This window comes from Mesocricetus auratus, unplaced genomic scaffold, assembly GCF_017639785.1.
Source record: "Mesocricetus auratus isolate SY011 unplaced genomic scaffold, BCM_Maur_2.0 Super-Scaffold_100003, whole genome shotgun sequence".
Lineage (NCBI taxonomy): Eukaryota > Metazoa > Chordata > Mammalia > Rodentia > Cricetidae > Mesocricetus > Mesocricetus auratus.
This window is the reverse complement of record NW_024429188.1, coordinates 46,819,582-46,834,610: the sequence shown is the minus strand read 5'-3', so window position 1 is coordinate 46,834,610 and position 15,029 is coordinate 46,819,582. Positions and strand designations below refer to the sequence as shown.

The following is a 15,029-nucleotide window of genomic DNA, read 5'->3' as shown; positions in this document are numbered from 1 at the left end:
CAGAGCCTAGAATAACGCCTTACTAGATAATCTAAAAAATTAGTTGTTATTCAAAAAAATGCTTGTTAATCAAGTGCCAGTGGTGATGGCCTATTGAGATAATTTAATATGGGGCTAGTTCTACCAAAGAAAATATAGCTTTAAAGGCTATTTTAGTGATGAACAAGCTCAGATATTTTGGCTTGCTTAATGTCTTATTTGATATAAAGCCACTTTCTAGAGTGTTCTGCTGTGGGCCCTTAAGCTGTCGGCAGTCACAAACATCAGGCAACCTTGGGGGATTCTACAACTGAAATCAACAATCCTCTTCAAGTCTACACACAGTAAGCATTTAAAATTTTAAATTTCATCTTGTGAATAAGCCTCTGAAACTTCATCAGTTATCACAATGATTTGAGTCTCTCTCATTTGACAGTATTCCAGTGATGGATCGCTGAAAAGCAATAAATATAATAGTAATTCCAAAATAAGGGCAATTTTTAATTCTAGGTAACATTTGCACATACAAAACATCTGGTTTCTTTGATGCCATAGCCTTTCATGTCCACTGTATCAATTTAATGGTAGCTATGCAATTTTAATTTATTTATTCTTTTAACTCATTTATAATAGTAGAAAAGAATGCTAACTTCTTTGATCAGCCTATAAGTAAATATCAAAGAAGAAATTATCCAAGAGGGTTGGGGACACAAACCATAACACACACACACACACACACACACACACACACACACACACACACTTACCTATTTCTAAGTCTCTATGTATCATATATATATTTATGCATTATAGATAGACAAAGATAGTCAACCAGATAGAGTGAGAAAGTGACATGGGAAAGTGTGCAGTTGTGGGTAATCATTTGTTGTGATGAGGTAGGTCAGAACCTGAGGCTTTGAGTCTTCTACCCATGACTCCTATGGGCTATTCTATTGAAGAACACCAATGAAAAGAAAGAGTATTCTGCTGAAATACAGCAGCATCGCTGATGAATTATAATGGTTGTCTACTAGAGTGATAATGCTTGAGAGAACATACTAATAGTATTTAGTAATTTTCAAGGTTGTTTATAAACCATTGATACTTTGAATCAATACAGTAACTGAATGCCTTAAGCCAGGTTCATTGTCCTGATTTTATAGACAAGAAAATGTAAGCTCAGAGGTATGTGACTTCTCCAAGAGCATAGGCAAGTTATATAGTGGGGACATCAGGATTGGAATCTATAAGTTGTAACTTGGTCAAGTCTTTTTCAATTATACTATCCTGCACGTATTCGTATTTTTTTCACTTATGAAGATAGGAAACTATGAAAACTCCTTGATAATATTTGATACACATTATCTGATTTTAAGACCTCAGCAGCCCCTGAATACATTCTATAGTTCCTGTAGTTCCCTGCAAGAGATGGGTAAGCAAGTCACCTAGAGCAATTATGACTTCAGAGAATGGGCTTCATCAGAAAATATCGAACAGATTTCTGTACGTATTGTGCCTCAGAGAATAGCATGAAATGAGCATGCTTTTCTTATAGTACAACAATGACTCCCAAACACCAGATACTTAACACAAATGGACTCAGAAACTATTCAGAAAGATTCTGGCCAACTCAAGAGGCATGAATTTAATGTGCCAGTTTAGCACTTGCTGCTCATGTAGATGACTGGGGTTCAATTCCCAGCACCTGCTTGTCATCTATTAACCATCTGTAAGTTTCATGTGACCTCACACCACTTCTGGTCTCCATAGGCACTGCACACATGGTGTACAGACAGACATATATGCAGGAAAAGCATCTACACAATTGCCAAATTTAAAACAAAAATAAATTCATTTTAAGAGTTGTTGTAACATTACAAGATTTATAATGGAGAGAAAATAACCTTGTGTTTGTGACTACTATTTATGACTCAATGCCTTCACTTACAGAGTACTCAGAATTTAGAAACAGATGTATCTAAACATTTTTAAATTGTAGGTTAGAAATATTTGATACATCATGGAGATAGCTATCTTTTTTTAAAGAAAAAATTAACATTTACTATGTATGTGTGTGTGCCTGAGTGTAATGCAGCACAGTGCATGCATGGAATTATTCTCAGAGATCAGAAGAGTGTGTCAGATCACCTGAAATAGAAGTTGCATGTGGTTGTGAGCTGCCCAGTGTGGAAACTGAACCACCTAGGTCATCTTTAGGATCAGCAAATGCTCTTAACTGCTGAGCCAGTTCTCCAGCCCCAACATTTACTCTCTCTCTCTCTCTCTCTCTCTCTCTCTCTCTCTCTCTCTCTCTCTCTCTCTCTCTCTCTTTCTGTGTGTGTGTGTGTGTAAAACCATGAACCTGCTAAGATTCAAGTGATGGTCAGAGAACACCTTGCAGGATTGGGTTCTTTCCTTCTGCCATGTGTTCCTAGGGGTTGAGCTCAGATTGTCAGGATTGCAGTGAGCACCTTTAGCTGTGGGGCCATCTTGCCGCCCTTACTCCTTCTTTTGATATTTGACAAATGATTTTTTTTCTGAAACATTTTCTTAAATGTTTAAGGCAAATCACTTTTTCTTTGATACTTGTGAGGGAAACTTGAAATGTATAATCTAAATTTGTATTGTAACATAATGAACAACTATGGATTTAAAATTAACTACTGATACATGTACTTATTTGCTGGAAAGTTCTATGTTTGTTTAAAACAGGTCTGGCTCATTATCTTGATATGGCGATATTGTACTATATCTGTTTGGTTGTATCTCAAATTTAGCAGGCCTAACTAAATTCTTTTATGTTTTGGCCTTTTTAATTAAAAATACTAATATATATATTCAGTATGCATAGTGATTAGTTTTAGAAAGACAATTTCTTTAAGTATGTTCTTTGAGTATATTCATCACTCATACTCTCCATCTTCTACCCATGCCCTCCTTCTCCCATTAGTCATTTAGTTCTTTATATCCCAAACTCTCAAGGTCATTGTCAGCTCTCCTCTGTCTTTCATATCCTTTAATAAATCACAAAACCCTGTCAGTCATCCCTTCACAATCCTTATAGAATCATACCACTTCTTACCAGCTGTACTGCTTCCACCCTATTCCAAGCCATTATCATCTCTTGCTTGGAAATGGCCCCCTTTGAGCCTCCCTCCTCTTGCTCTTTCTAAATCATTTTCAATAAAGAAGTCAAAAGGATTCTGTTAAAATGTAAGTCAAGTCCTGGCATTCCTCTATTTAGACTCATCCAATAGTCCCCATTCCATGCAGAATAAGAAACCAGGACCTTTACATTGGCTCACAAGGTTGTCAAGTGAGTTCTACTGTCTGCCCTCAGCATGTATTCTCTGTTTCAGAGATTTTCCCCCCACAGTTGCTTTTTTCCCCTCAGCAATCTATTTGGCTCACCTTCATTTCACTCAGGTCTCTTCTCAACTGCTTCCTTATCACAGAGACTGCCTCTGATCACTGTATAATATACTCCATGACCCTATCTCCCTGTTTCATTGCTGTATTTTTCTGCACAGCACTTATCACTACAAACTTAGCTTTGTTTATCGCTGTTATCAAAGTAAAGTCCTCTGGGGAACAAGAAATATTCATTGAGGTCTATCATGTACCAAGTCCTTTTGTAGGCAGTAAGAATATAAATATTAAACAAACAAACACAGATATTCTTATAGCGCTTCTATCCTAGTGTGATATAAATTGACTGTATTTACTCAGTAAATATTTGAAGGATGTGTTGGATAAACACAGTACACACTTGGCAGAATAACAAGAATGGCTTTCAAAAAGGAGATTTGGATTGGCTTGTCACCTTTTAACTCATTGAAACACTCATCACATCTAAAGAAACGGTTCCATAGCCTCTTAGGTGAAAGGGTAAATATCTTAGACAACTCCACGATCCCCAGGTACTCTTTATCCTTAACTCTAAGGCAGTACTAGCCTCATCTCTTCAATTGCTTCCACTTTCTGCAACTGCTTCAATCATTGGCCCCTACTCACATTGATAAATGTCAGCTTAAAAATCTCATTTTCATCTTTATAAAATCATGTTGCTTTGTAACCCCCTACAGACACATATCATCAGCAGATGTAGCCAGACACATTGTCTTTGAATCCAGATGGCTTTTCAACAGCCTAGAGCTATGTTTCCTATAAACCTCTGTGCCAAAGGGGCAGTGTTCTGTTAGTTGACAGAATAACATTGAAATACAGTGATTCAAAGACTCTACCCAGGAGCTACTTCAACATTTTGTCATCCCACTGATGGTACTACTAGTTAACTCAAAGCTGTTACACCAATAATGGCAATGGTTTTTTTTGGGGGGGGAATCACTGCCTAACTGAAGGGACAGTAAACACTATCAAGTTACATTACAAAACCAACAGTGAGATAAATATTAGACTAGATTCTAGAGTTATATAAAGGGAAGTGGATCCTTGTCCTCAAGGAACTTACAGAGTAATGCTACATGCTTTGGTTTAGTTTGGACATAGTAACAGATACCAAAATTGTTATAATTATCATTGTAAATAATATATCATATAAATGCTAGATTGGAAAACACTATCAGTTCCAAAAATAGAATCAAATTATCTTGGTGGACATGTCAGATATGGTATGTCTTCAGGAGAGAGGAAGTCCTTAAGGAGAGTGACCTTGAGGGATATAAATGCTATCACGGCCTCCAAACCTACTGAAAAGGGACTGAAGGTATCTGGAGTTAGAGGATGAAGGACCGTTCTATTGTTAGTTCTATGTCAAAGGACTGAATATCAGGTTAGGCTGGAGAAATCAGTGCTGTTTGGACAATGCATGAGCTATAAAGAGAATTTCTATTAGCGTTTCGTAAGTCAGAGTGATAAAGGATCACTTGAGTAGACTTACCATCTGCTCCTTCTCCACTTTTGCTTCTTTTATTGCGGCGAACACGCCTACTTTCCTCTTCAGAATATGCCTTTTCATCAGGAAAGAAGAAATTCAGGAGGGCCATCTGTAAAATTAACAAGTAGATATGTCAAAGGTTGATGCCAGCTAGCTGTATCCAACATAAGAAACCAACCAGCTGGCTTTCAATAGATAGTCCATCTTTACCTTAAATTCAATATATCTAAAGTCTGAGTCCATCTTTCCTTCTAGTTTTCAATGACTTTAATCATAGACTCATTACTATTCTAAACATGTAGGCATGAAATTTTGGTTAATCTCTGAAGTCTCTCTATTCTGCTCTGAATAGCTCTGAAAAATCCCTTAGGTTACATTTGTCCACAAACTTCTGGGGTTTGTCACAAATTTCTAATTTTCCTCCTGCATTACTGATGGATATACAGAACTAGCCTTGGATTTTCTATTACCCCTTGGAATTTATTATCATATATATATATCTGTTTTTTTCATTTTCATACTAATGCTTGGCTTTTAATTTGTTTCTAGAGTGGGGAGCATCCAATCCTGAGGTGCCAACTTTCTTTTGGGAGTTAAGTCATGATAAAGTAAACACTAATTCTCTGCCTTTCCCAAACTCAATCAGAGCATGTCAGTGAAATAGAACAGTTGATTATTTTTCTTATTCTGTTTGTTACTTTTTAAGGAAAACCTAAATGTGTTATCACTCTATTACTAAGTTTTTATATAATTATGTATCTGAAAAATAAGCCTTGTATTAAAAGGTACTCAATCTAATATTTGGTCCTCTGATGTCCAATAATCACCACTTACAGTGACATAATATGTTTTGTATGTGTATGGGTCTGGTTTCACTAATGATAATAATAACTTAAGTGTATACTTGAAGTAAAAAGAAGTGCATAAGGTAAATATTGGACAGAGTTTTAGACTCGAGTGATTCTAAGACCAACTCTATACTTTGCTGGCTGTGTAACCTTAGATGATAATATCACTTTACTCATAACAATAAACGTAAGGTATTGCTATTTTAAAAACTTTAATTATTTGAAACTTAAAATGTATACATTTTCACTCTATTGTCTGCTGGAAAAAATAGTAATCCAAGAGTCTTCATGTCTGGTGCATTTATCAGTTAAAATGTGCTGGACCCAAGAAAGACCTAACAGTCTATACAAAATTTCTTCAAATACCTATGATTTATTGTTTATATTAAACAATTATATCCAGTAGCCTTAAGGCACATCTGTCTAGAATGATATAGTCATTGATTAAATATCAAAAAATATGAATATATCTAATCTTTAGATTATTAATCACAGCACATTAAAAAATATTTAGGTTGATTCACTTGATATGGCCATTTTTTAAGAGTGCCCCAGACTCTCCTAAAACAATACAGGCTATTGCCATTGCTCTTAGGTTACCTATCAGAAATAGATGGTTAAGATCCTATCACTGAACACAGTACACATTTAATTTAGATAACACAGAGAAATCAAGCTGGAAATGAGTTAGAAGCATCCGCCCGGATGGCTAGCATTCATAGTACTGGAAAGTGCTATGCAAGCTGTTTAGGGAGAAAAGACAACATCAATGGTCTTTGCCAGCTGTGGACCCTGCATGCAGCAAAACTGATCATTCAGATAAGATGCACCCACTGGTGTAATAGTTGAGGGCAACCAATTGCTTTTTGATTGGATTTGAGGCTGACCCCACAGGAAGAAATACATGCCTAGTAGTGGAAACCTAGTCAAAAACCATGGTTGGGGAAGTCACAGGCCCTAAGGGGGAGCTCAGTATTTTGATGTTTTGCTAAATGAATATGCAGTCAAATTGCCTTCTAACTAGCTATTTTTTATATCTATAGACGAGTGCTCTCAGTCTTCAGAGAAGTTTTGTTTCAGTAGGCAGCAGTTAGTGCAGAGACTCATAACTGGTTAAAGTGCAGAAAAAAGCGACAATTAGTGCATACTGCTAAATGAGACTATATCACTCCTTCCAAGGCCCAGGCAACATCTTGGAAGAGGGGTAAGAATGAGTGTAAGAGCTAGAAGATGGGGAAGAGTGTTGTGAAGTACCGTCTTCTGTATATGACATGGCCATTGTATGTAAGAACATATTGCTGTGATAATTTACACAAGATTGGGTCCTTCAATATTTCATTATGTATGGGGGAGGGGTTTATGAAGGTTCAACCCCCTGCTGAGGAAGTAATGGCTGTTGGGAGAGGGAGAGTCTTTTTCTTCAGTAGTGTAGCCACTGTTAAGTTGCCATGGTCCACTAAATCAACTCCAATTAAACTCAGTGTATCTTTTTTTTTTTTTGGACACGAAACAGGAGTTGGCTGCACGTGCTGTGGTGGCACAGACGAAAAGACAGGAAAGGGCAGGCCTGATGAGCGAGCAGGAGGATCGACCTGCTAGATACCCAACCCACGAGTGAGCTTCGCATCATACCATTTAAGCATGTAACCCAATGGCCCAGCAAGTTAACGCAAGGGGTCCCCTGTCAGCTCAGGTTCGGCCAGTCCCTGGCCTGCCTGCCGCAGCCGTAGTGGAGGTTCAGCTCCGGGAGGAGCTCTGGAGTCTGTCTCCTTCAATTTTCGAGATTTTAAGATGGCTGCACAGGCAGCGCCGAAAGTTGTGCTAAAAAGCACCACCAAGATGTCTCTGAGTGCTTTACTAATAAGCTGAAGAACAAACAGCCGATGCCAGTGAATATTAAGGCTTCGATGTAGTAGCAGCAGCAGCAGCTAGCCAGTGCCAGAAACAGAAGACTGGCCCTGCAGATGGAGAATAGACCCTCTGTCCAGGCAGCATTAAAACTTAAGCAGACTTTATATGCAAGTCCAGACAGTGGTTGCGGAAGGATATGTCTAAGCTGTAGTGGTGCCATGTACCTAAGAGCTTAAAGCAGCGCTTGGGTAAGAGTAACATCCAGGCATGTTTAGGCCGACCCATAGGTACCCTGGCCATGGGAGCGACTGGAGGAAGAGGCCTACCCATAACCAAAGAGTCTTGCCCCGAGGAGGACAATGTGGGGGACATGCCACCAGGATCCTGCTTGGGGCAGGATGTCGCTCCGAGGTCAGAGTATGATAGGTCGGGGAAGAGGGGGTTTTGGAGGCAGAGGCTGAGGTCGTGGTCAAGGGAGAGGTGCTCTCCCTCGCCTTGTATTGACCAAGGAGCAGATGGACAACCAACTGGATGCATACATGTTGAAAAGTAAAGAACAATTGGATATTGAGTTGGATGCCTTCATGACACAGATAGATCCTGAAACCAATGATTGAAGACGCCTGCCTGCCTGTTAGAATCTTGTTAAAGTCACCACATCTATAAAAAGAAAAAATAACCTTGAGAAAATATGAGAAGAAACCTTATTGATGCTGGAAGGACCTATCTCAATAGGTTGTGGACTTACATGTCACCAGTTGGCACATTTAGTCTGTTCCCTCTACTTTTTGATACTGTGTTATATGAAACCCTATTTTCCTTTGATTTGGTTGAATTTGTTTTGTTGTTTATCCAGTCACCCAGACTTCTGTTTGAACAGGAGTGCATTGGACTTGTGAGCAAACATTTTTTCAGCCTGTCTCACCTGTCATATACTCTGACATTTTAATATTTCCTCTATTCATTTTTATGATCCCCAAAAAAGGTTCTCAGAAGGAGCCCGTGTTGTCAATAGCATGTGGTCACTGGGATAGAGTTCTACATTTTCTTTAAAGACTTCCTGTAAATAACTAAAACTATAGGTGTGTCTGCTCTGTTGATGGTGAAGGTAGTAAATTGGAAATGCTGGTATTGGTACTGGACCAGGAATGGCTTATATATGGTAGCAACTTTGATTTGGTCAAAGTTGGTGCTGCCTATGTAGATATTACATAAATGGTAGCTGACATGCTGAGTTAGATATGTACAACACCCACCATAAAGTAAGATTTTTAAAAAACTTTTCTATTGGCTTTGTGTCATGTCCAAGAGGCTTGCACACATCCGGTATAGAAGAAGTCATTTGGTGTGGCACATGTGTCAGAAGAAACAAAGGTGGGAGACTGTTTACAAACTCGCCACTGGGAAGGTTCGTGTGCTGCTCATGCTGAAATGCAGTTACCTATGTTTGTTTAAACCAATCTTGGTCTGATCCACATAACTGGCTTTATTTGACCCTCTTGAAGGTTTAAGTTCAACCATATTTTGTCAGCTGTTCAGTTTCAGTGTGTTTCCGGTTCATTATAACAAATTGTTCTCTCAAGATTAAAAAAAAACCCCTCAGTGTATCATATAATAGACATGAACGTAGGAGGGGGACTAGTTTGGAGGAAGAATGGGGTCATCAGGAGTGGGTTTAAGAGAGGATAAAAGGAAAGCAAATATGATTACAGTGCATTGTACACATGCAAGAAATTCAAAGAGAAAACACATGTGTACACACACATGTATTTTTATGCAAAAAGTTGGGACTTGGGAAATGGCTTAGTTGGCTAAGTGTTTGTCATGAAAACATGAGGACCTAAATTCAATTCCTAGATCTCACATAAAATAGCCAAGTGTGGTGATACACACTTGTGATCCCAGTACTGGGGAGCTTCCACATGCACACATGCACCCATAAAAACACATATAGACACACACACACACACACACACACACACACACAGAGGGGGGAGAGGGGAGAGAAAGGGTTGAAACATCAGCAATTTCACATGGTTCAATTGATTAGTATTTTGGAGTCACATGATTGGGACATAAAATGTAGTTTCCTGTAGAATCAAAATAAATCTAGTTAGGCTCACAGAAATGTCACTTAAACCACCATATAAATAAGCTAATTCAGCATTAATAATATGAAATCAAGCTGGCATTTAAAATAAAATGTCAATCATGCTTGGTGTGATGGTCAGTATTTGTAATCCCAGCACTTTGGAGGCTGAGGCAGATGATATAAACTCAAAGTTAGACTATGCTACTTAATAAAACTTGGTCTAGAAAACAAAGAAACAAACAAACAAACAAAACACTCAAACCAAACCACCAAACCAGAAAGAGTGCCAGTAATCTTGGGATAGAACAAGTTTTTTTTTTAGAACTTGGGCTATTATGGATAGAATTTAGTTTTACTTTTTACTTCAAGGCTTACAGAATAAATGGAGGCCTATTTGCTTGTATACCAAATGACCCCAGTCTACTACAATCCTGAGGGGGGTTTGTTATTATAATTACATTATAGATGAATACATGCTTTGTTAAAAATGAGCTTAAGATCTTCTGGGGGCAAAGAGGAAGCACCTAATATAGATTTCTAATAAATGAGGCTTCTTAGAGAAGATGTTAGCATTATAACTCCTGAATGATGTCAAGGATTTAGTGATAAATGAAAAATGGAAAAGGAATTCCAAATGAAATGAGTATTGTGTTTAAAGTCTCAGAGGAAAAGGAGAATACCATTTTAAAAACTACAAGTAATGCTGGGTGGTAGTGGCGCACGCCTTTAATCCCAGCACTCGGGAGGCAGAGGCAGGTGGATCTCTGTGAGTTCGAGGGCGCACTGGACCGACAGCCTCCAAAACAATACAGAGAAACCCTGTCTCGAAAAACCAACCAACCAACCAACCAACCAACCAAACAAACAAACAAAACTACAAGTAACTTAGAATAAGTGATAGGAGGTGGAAAGGAATGATGAGAAACAAACAAGGGGTATTAAGTATTATGGAATTAGATCATGTTAAGGAATTTATGTTGAATCAACAGCAGGGGGTCATGTGAAGGATTTTTTCATTCCTGATATTTTTTGCCTTGTGGAAATTGGAAATATATTTTTACCTATAAAAATGCTATTTTAAATCAAGAGATTTGATATCTGTACACATTTTTGTACATTTGTACAACTTCTACCCAGTTCAAGATATAGAAAATTTCCATGAATAGACAAGTTTCCCTTACATCCCTTCCATTCATTCTCATAGTGCAGTTCTGATTTGTATCATCAGTTTGGTTTTTCCCATCCTAGGCTATATAACTTTTCATTCAATAGGCCTATGACATTAATTTCCTGTTGCTATATATATAAGCATTCCATTACCTTTGAATAATTATGAATATGACCCCCTGCTGTTGATTCAGCATGAATTCCTTAATATATTTTATTGGAAGACTCTGTTCCTTAAAATTTCTGTTTTAAAGTTTTATCTTTGATGACATTATACATGGATCAACTACATTTTCATTATATTTACCCCATCCCCTTCTTCTATCTTCTTCCCATTCCCACTGAAACTCTTCTTAGCATGCCTTCTTTTTTCCTTTTATGTTTGTTTGTTTTAGAAGTTTTTTATTGTAATTTTAAATAGCTTGCTTTACATGTCAATCCCAGTTCCCTCTCCCTCCCCTCCTCCTGCACCTCCCTCCATCCCCCCATCCTCCCACCCTATTGCCAATTCCTTCCACATAGGGGATACCTAAAGTCTGTCATTTCACTCAGGGCAGGGTCCAGGCACTCCCCTAAAAGTCCAGGCTGAGAGAGCATCCCTCTTTGTGTTATGGACACACGATGTCTGTTAGTATTCAAGGGATAAACACTGATCCACTGTCCAGGGCCCCATAGGTTGTCCAGGCCTCCTCACTGACTCTCACACTCAGGGGTTCTGGATCAGTCCCATGCTGGCCTCCCAGCTGTCGGTCTGGGGTCCAAGAGCTCTCCCCTGTTCAGATCAGCTGTCTCTGCTGGTTTTGCCAGCCCATTCTTTGCCAATTTGCTCATCACTCCTCTCTCTCTGTCGCTGGGTTCCTTGGGTTCAGTTCAGTGTTTAACTGTGGGTGTTTGCCTCTGCTTCCCTCAGTCAATGGATGAAGGCTCCAGGATGACCTTCTTACCAGTGTCATGTCTTTCTTTTTAAAACATTTCTTTTCCTAACTCTTTTGAGTTTTCTTGGGTTGCTTGCATGTACAAGCATGTACTAATGAAGCCTGGGTTTCTTACCAGTGGCTAAACCCCTGAAGAAAATGGCTCCTCCATTAACTACCAATAGCTCATAAGGGCATCATGTGCCCCTCCCTCATCTATACTGGAATGTTAATGGGACCAGTATTGTACAGGTCCTATGTAGGTAACTGCAGACACTATGAGTGTGAGTGTTATATCCATGTCCTGTACAGAAAACAGTGTTTCTCAGCATTCTGGCTTTTACTTTCACCCCCCTCTTGATAGGGAAAGTCATTCTGTGTATATTTTGCCTTATTGGTTGATAAATAAAGCACTGTTGGCCAATAGGGAAGCAAGATATGTGGGACTAGGAGTCGAGGAGGGTTCTAGGAAATATAGTCAAGAATGGGGAGTCACCATGTGATCCTGGAAGGAGAAGGTGCATCAGAATGGTGTCCTCCAAAAGACAAGTCCTTATAAAAATATATATTAGTAACTATGGGTTAATAATTAAGTCAGATCTAGCCATTAAGAAACCAAAGCAAATGGCCAACAGCTTTATAATTGATATAGCATTCTGCATGTTCATTTGGAACTGATGCAGCTCTGGGACCAGGCTGGTGGGGAGAATACACATTACACCCTCTTTCTAAGATGTTCCCTGAGTTCAGCATAGGGGTTATCACTGGTTCCTAAGTACATCCCCCTATTGACATACATCTGGGGTATTTCCAGTTCTGCTTATGACAAATAAAGCTGATGTGAACATTTATGTATAAGTTTCTGTGGATATGCCTTCATTTCTTTTGAAAAGAACCTAAGGGTTATATGATGTGTCAAACTGCTTACTGGAGGGCTGGCAGTATATGAATCCCAGTATTCTCTATTTTCACCAATATTTGGTAAAGTCAGGAATTTTAATTTTTTCCATTCTGGTAGATATAAAACAGTGTTTCATTGTAGCTGTCTTTCGAGTTCTGAAATTTCTTTTCTGTCACCTTGTTGTCAACTACCAGAATTCAAATCACCCACCTACGACATATTCTTTAGATCCTTCAAATTTGCTGCTACAGGCTTGACATCTAATTAAAACACCAATTAGGCTCATGTAAAAATAATAAACAGGCAGCTAATGTATTTTTGAATGGTGCTTTCAGTAAGATGCACATTGACTGGATTAGAGACTATTTGTTTACTGCTTGAATTGTGACTGTAATTTGAGTCTGTCTATACCCAAATTCTAGAAGGGTAGGTTATCACAATATGATGCTATTCCTCAGCACAACTGTATGAGGTCTGGTATGGAATTTTGTATGTTCTTAGAAACTTGTGGTGGTAGAAATAGAAGATGTTCACATGTTAACTGTTCCAAAGTGTCTGGTGACAGCTTACAAAAATCCAAGCTTCCAGAACAGGAGCACTGGGGGAGAAACAAACTTATGCAGACAACAGAAACAATTCCAGCTTCCACGGGTACAGGAACATTTCAAAGTTCCTCAAGGATATTCATAAGTCAAGTGTTCATTAGAAAGGGACCCCTTGACTATGAAAATTCTTTGAATAGGTTATATTTCCTCAGACACTAGAAAAAACAACACAAAACACTTTTTTAATCAAATGGATTCCCTATTCACAGTGCCCTATTTGAGTCTCAATTAGAGGCAGGAGGGAAAATTATAATCTACATAGCATAATGGTAAAGACAAAAAAATCAGTAGCTTCTCATACAAGAAGTTTGAATTCTAGCTTTAGCTTTGCATTCATTAGCATGGCCTCCAGAGGCATGCTGTAGAATATGAACAAAATAGCCTTCTCTTTCAGAATATTGCTTTCCCATTGCAAAAGGAGAAAGCAACAGGAATGTTGGCTACAGTCAGGCATTTTGCTCAAGGGGTAGAAAATCTAATTCTTTACACTTTATTATGTGATTACATTCTTGTTTCTTATGGCAAAATTACATGGTAAACAGCACCTGCAGATTACAGGGATTGCAGCTAGAAACAATTTGTTAACAGTGAGACACAAGGGATACATACATTATTGTTAGTGACTCTCCAGATATTACTACTACAAACATTTTTTTCTAATATCAAACCCCACAAATTTATTGGATAATTTTCACACAGCATAGAATGAATTTAATTTAATTCATTTTCTATTTTATCACTAACATATTGGATTGTACTAGATGATTCACAGGAAATGACTCACAAGTCTTTTGAAGGAAGGAGCCCATCTCATTAATTTTTGTATAATTAGTGCCTAGTCCTGGTGCTAGCACACAGTAGGCCCCTAATAAATGTATTTATGTTAAGAGAACATTTGAAGTATCTTAGTCTATTCATGCTGCTATAACGAAACACTTGAACCTGAGTAATTTATGAAGCACAGAACTTCATTTTTCTCATCGTCTGGAAGCTAAACAGACAAAATTACGTCTCAGATGTCTGGTGAGGGCTTCACCGTATTTCCAAGATGGTGCCTTTTCAATACATCTCCCAGAAAGAAGGAATGCTGTGTGGTGGAATGTAGAAAGGGAAGGAAAACAGGCTGTTTCATGACGGTTCTTTTATAGGGTCTTAATCCCATTCATGGGGAAAGAACTCCCATGGCCTAATTTAATCTTAGAACCCCCCAATGATGATGCCATCTTATTAACAATACCCGAATTTTAGGGAGTCCACGTTCAACTTGAAGTACAACTCATTTCTTGAAGCCACAGTGTGGTTTCATCCTAATTGGGCCTGTTTTGGAGCCCAGCAATGAAGGGACAGGTTACTTCCTATATGATCAATAGGAATCAAATAGATGGGATCCTAAAACTGAGAGACCCGGTAAGTCAGTTTTTTTTAGACCTTGACATACATCAGAATCACATCATATGAATATAAAAGTGCCTCCATCCCCCCAAATTTAGATTGAATAGACCTGAGGTGAAACCCTAGAATCTGACCTGAATTTGATCGTTAGGGAATTTTGACACACATAATCCTTGAATTACACTTCAAGAAACTTCAATATTGCTCATTCTATAAGTAGTTTATCACCTAGACTGAAAAGCTATGCTCTATTTCTTTTCCTTAGTAAGCCAGAGTTCCCGAACAACTAGCGTTTCACACCTTTTCTTCTGCCAATCTTAATAAGGTTATAAAAAGCCAATACTGAATTTCTTGAAACAAAAGACATATACATTCCAGGCTTT

General features: G+C 38.3%; 1 protein-coding gene and 1 pseudogene across 5 annotated transcripts in view; one reads left to right on the top strand and one right to left on the bottom strand.

Annotated features, from left to right (window-relative positions):
• Window positions 1–15,029, bottom strand: part of Eda (ectodysplasin A) — a 403,326-nt gene that overhangs the window by 81,911 nt on the left and 306,386 nt on the right. For all 5 annotated transcript variants that reach the window (XM_005081158.4, XM_005081159.4, XM_005081161.4 and 2 more), the window contains exon 2: window positions 4,880–4,985. In XM_005081158.4, the coding sequence (XP_005081215.1) occupies window positions 4,880–4,985 (106 nt within the window). The remainder of the gene's footprint in view (window positions 1–4,879; window positions 4,986–15,029) is intronic.
• Window positions 7,516–8,192, top strand: LOC101840203 (annotated as a pseudogene).